Source organism: Crocodylus porosus, unplaced genomic scaffold (genome assembly GCF_001723895.1).
Source record: "Crocodylus porosus isolate Cpor-Errol unplaced genomic scaffold, CroPor_comp1, whole genome shotgun sequence".
NCBI lineage: Eukaryota > Metazoa > Chordata > Crocodylia > Crocodylidae > Crocodylus > Crocodylus porosus.
Genome location: NW_017728947.1, coordinates 93,095,456 through 93,100,318, shown reverse-complemented (window position 1 = coordinate 93,100,318; position 4,863 = coordinate 93,095,456). Strand labels below are relative to the sequence as shown.

Genomic DNA, 4,863 nt, shown 5'->3' with positions numbered 1-4,863 from the left:
ATCTTCCTTAATCTGTCAGCTGCCATTGATACAGCTGGCCACACAGTTCTCTTTGAAATCTTGTTGCTCCTTGGCTTCTACAACTTCAAACCCTTCTCCTCCCTCTCTGGACCTTATCTCTGGGTAATCTCTCCTGCAAACAAAAAAATCCACTTCCACCTTTATAAGGATAACTTGCAGAGTTACCTCAATATTTTAGAAATGTCTTATTGTGTTCAAATGAAACCTCAGCCTCTCTCGCATTTTCCCCAGATGACTAACTATTTACCTCAAGCTTAACATGGCAAAAGCAGAGCTCTTGATATTCTGCTAAGCCCTCCTCACTACCTCCTTTCTTGAACACTATGCACAACCGTGGCACCCTGCCTGTGCCTCAGGCCCATAACCTGCAAGTCATCATCAACCATCTTGAAGTCCTTGTATCCAGTGTATATTTCATGTTTCCATACAACGTCTCAAGGTTACTACCTTTCTCATTCACATTCTTACATTCTAAATTCAGGGACAATCTGGTGATGCTTTCCATGTGCCTCTTGATTTCCATGGGAGGAAGACTGAGTCTACAAATGAGTAAATAATATTTACTGTTACATATGGGCGTGAGCCAGTGGGAGGCAGAGAAAACCAGCAGAAAGATTCTGAATATTCCCATTTGATTTCATGTGAATTCTGAGTTCAACCAGAATGGAGAATGCGCTGCACTTTGCAGGATTGGGGTTTGGATGAGGGAATAAAAGTAAGAGTTAATTTCCCTTCAATATTTTAAGTCACCTTTCACTGTATGCTTCAGTCTCCAAGATGGTGATGGCTTCAGCAGAGTATTTTGATTAAATTGACCCATGCCACAGAAACACCTATGCACACTTGTACTGTATTCAAAATGCAATCTTTTATTTCGTATTACAAATGTACAGTTTATGACAAAATATTGTAACTATAGCTTATATACATTTATACACTTTAAATTAATGATACCTGCCTGAATGTTTCCAAATTATTTCGTATTTTCTTCTCAGTAACAAATATGGTCTTTCCCATAAGGACTGCTGTTCTAGTCTTGTCTCTCATGAGCAAAAGCTGCCAAAATGGTAGCTTGCTGTTTTGTAACAGACTATTTTAACAAACTCCGTTTTAACATGTGATCTAATAGCTGTGATTCTTAGCAAATAGAAGGAATCAGTGGAAAGACTTTTGCTGACTCCATTTGACTTTCGATTAGACTCCAAGTCTGGTTTTGAACTAGGTTCCAAGAGGTAAAAACCTAACTGTCTGAGCCTCACGAGGAGCCCATCTTTACTTCAAAGTAACTGGAGTGATAATTAAAGTATTGGTGGAATCCTATCCACACACAATAACCCTTAAAGTGAGTATGATATTTCTTTTCTGAGATGGCTGGACCACCAAGGGGCATAGTCTTCACCTGAAGTCAGCACATCCCAGCAGCTGTTAATACAGTTCTTCTGTGCTGCTAAACTAATTCCTCAGTACATCTCCAGCATCCTTTTGTAGTTTGCCCGTTCTCGCTCAAGCTAAGCTAACTCATAGCAGTAGGGACAGTGAAAACATAGCTAAAATGCAAGATAAAGAGCCCATTCATGTATATACAAAGCATATGCTATATTCAATTAGATGTTTAAGGCTTCATTTCACTCATTTTTCTTAATTACTTTTGCTGTGTCTTCTCTTTTTGTGAAACCACATCATGCATATCAAAAGTATATTTTTATTTATCATAATTATATAGCACCACACACATTAATTACACTTCACAGATGAGAGGAAGGTAGGGCAGGGTGGCACCTTAGGACATTTCTACACATGCTTTGGGATGCAGCACTGAGTGCTTTAATTAGCAGCTGTGCTAATTAAAAAGTGCCCATGTGTCACATGTATCAGCATTCCCATGTATCTCTGCACTGAAAAAAATGTCAGCAGGGTGCTTTGAAATAAAATATGTTCAATGAGCTTTAGTTCAAAGCACTCCCCACCATTTTTTCAGTGTAGGGGTGCACGGGGACTCTGACATATGGGTGCTTTTAATTAACACAGCTCACTAATTAAAGTGCCCAGCACCACATCTCAGAGCAGGTGTAAAAATGCCCTAAGCCATGGGGCGGCCAAAGAGCATCAATTTCCATGCTCCAGCAGAGTTGATTTATCGAGTCTGCTCTGACACACTGCATTTCCAGCACATCAGAACAGGCTCCCTGGCTGTCTGTAGGAACCTTTAGAGGTTAACCTTATGCCTGACTTCAGACTAACATGGCTACCTACTTCACAGGCAAATGTATGAGCCAAGTCTTTACATCTGATGAGTTTACATTCTAAACTGCCCATTCAAACACATGGTGCTCTCAGTTACTCAGGTATAACTCCAGTGAATGTAACATGTTGCAAAGGTGTAGAAATGACCTGCTCTTTGGGAAGTCTGAATTATATTTATCTTTATTTTTCTTGAGGTACATATTCTTTAATGAACCATAATCTATAGATATGGATTTACATTGCATTCCACTGCAGTAGTGTCAGAGAAATTACAAAAAAGGAAAAACGCTGAATTATAAAAAGCACAATTTTTGATTATTGATCAAAACTGGAAGAAATTCTGGGAATTAGGCTCTTAAAAATTGATTTAAATGATGGTTCTACAGGATCTTGCATTCTTCATCAACTCATCTGGAAATGTTCTGTTTGTTCAAAATGCGTTGTTTCAAATGTACAAAGAGCATGGTTAACTATTTAATACTGATAGTAGCTATTATAATAAGACTGCATATAGAAACTGTAAACCAAAGTCACTTATCTTCATTAGTTAATATAGAAATTTCAAATGACAGTGTATCAAATATAGTACAGCCATGGAAATATATATATGCCAGGAAATGTAATTTATTTGTGAGAAATGTTGTCCATCCAGAGTAGAAGCAGATGCCTACCTGGAATTTATCATACGTCCAAACTTTCAGGAATCAGCACAGATGCCACAATGTTCACAATGGGGTGCCATAAAAGGTGGATATGAATAGCAACTTAAACACTGTTTTATAAGATTTTCTAGTGACATTGAAATAAGCAAACTGTGCTATTGTGTTACGGACACAGCATACTTCTTTCTTGAGCTTTCTACTGAAATTGAAGTTCTTAAAGTATCCAAGGAACTTTCCATCTGCACAGACTCTGATCTGTTGCATTTCCTAATGAATAAGCCTTTGTACAATTCTCTGGACTTCTTCCTGAAATGCTTGCCTACAATGACATACAGTAATGGGTTAAGGCAACTGTTGCTAAAAGCAATATATGTAGATATCTGGGACAGAATATCATTGACCTCTTCAAAAAGGCAATCAGTAATGGCCTTTAATCGAAATAGTGTGTCAATTATTGTGCTAATCTGGAAAGGAAGCCAGCAAATGATAAACAATAAAAGAACAAGAAGGACCAAGATGGTGGCTCTCTTCTCTGTCTGGATTTCCTTGAGTTTTTGTAGTTCATTTTTTCGTAAGGCTTTGATGATTTGAACGGTACAAAAAGTAATCACTATGAGTGGGATCAAAAAGCCCACAATGTTCAGCAAACAGTTTGTTGCAACTAACCAGTCTGTGGATGGATATTTAAGATAGCAGGCTGTGATGTTGTGATCTTTCAAATAACCTACTTTTCTGAACACCAGTGTGGGTGAACACATGAGCAAGGCAGATAGCCAGATCAAAAAACTATTCCATTTGGCACAGGAACTCCGCCGCATGCGTCCAAAGGACATAGTTTTCACTAGGGCCAGGTAGCGATCGATACTTACCATTGTCAAAAAATAAATACTAACGTAAAAGTTTGCATAGGTGATTGCATTGACAACTTTACATAAGAAAGTGCCAAAAGGCCATTCAAACTTATTCATGATATTAATGGCCCAAAAAGATAAGCTACATGACAACAGTAGGTCAGCAGCTGCCAGGTTTGCCAAGTACACTTCAGCCACTGTGCAGCGACTTTTGTGGAAACAAAAAACACTGAGGACAAAGCCATTTTCCATCACTCCCAACATAAAAATGATCCAAAGGAAAATGGGCTGAAAAGTGAAAAGCCAGTTCCATACTCCTACATTAGCGCAGGTGGAGTTGCTGTTGTTTTCTGAAGTGTTGTACAAATCAGACTGGCTGGGTCCCAACTTCCAAGTGGTCACAACACTGGGAAGGGCTGTAACATTTTCTTCTGTAAAGTAGATCATCCCGGGCTGGAAAATAAAAGATGAAACAAGTTCAGTGTATGCAGCACACCGTTGCTAAAGACTCAATCAGTAAAGAAGTAAAAATGTCTCTGCTACCACTCCTTGTGCGCTGTTAAAAGAGATGCTTGGAGACTGACATTTCATTATATAGCATGTGATTTGTCCCCTCACAGAACCCTTAAATTAGCAGAAACTTTGTGATGATAAACACAGGCACATATCCAGGTGAGTGGAGTTTAGGTAGCTAAAGACAGAGATCTAATAACAGGAGACATGGGCTATAATGAAAGGAGGCTATGACACAGGATAAGTGAAGCTGGAATAGATCATTTATGACCCTTAAAGCTAGTTCTCAGCTAGACCAGTTTTGATCCTTTGAGTGGGATGCTGCTTTGCTCGTTTATCTTTCTATACAATTAGCCATAATCTCTCATGGGACTGACTGCACATTCTTCCAAATTGTAGAGTATGTGGGTGTTAAATTGTGGCATGTGGGATGCATCAGGGCAGCCACCCTGGGCCCCATGCTTTGGGGGGCTCCGCAGAGCAGCAGCAACGTGGAGCTGGGCAGAGTGGCGGCAGAACTGGGCAGGGCAGCAGCTCCAGATCCAGCTGCTTGATTACCGCCCCCGCCCCCC

The 4,863-nt window shown here is 39.7% G+C and overlaps 1 protein-coding gene across 1 annotated transcript in view; it reads right to left on the bottom strand.

Annotated features, from left to right (window-relative positions):
- Nucleotides 1–2,458: 2,458 nt before the first annotated feature.
- BDKRB2 (bradykinin receptor B2) overlaps nucleotides 2,459–4,863 on the bottom strand; it is a 39,262-nt gene continuing 36,857 nt past the window's right edge. The window contains exon 2 of the mRNA XM_019552474.1: nucleotides 2,459–4,231. Coding sequence (XP_019408019.1) covers nucleotides 3,083–4,225 — 1,143 coding nt within the window. The 5' untranslated portion in view covers nucleotides 4,226–4,231 and the 3' untranslated portion in view covers nucleotides 2,459–3,082. The remainder of the gene's footprint in view (nucleotides 4,232–4,863) is intronic.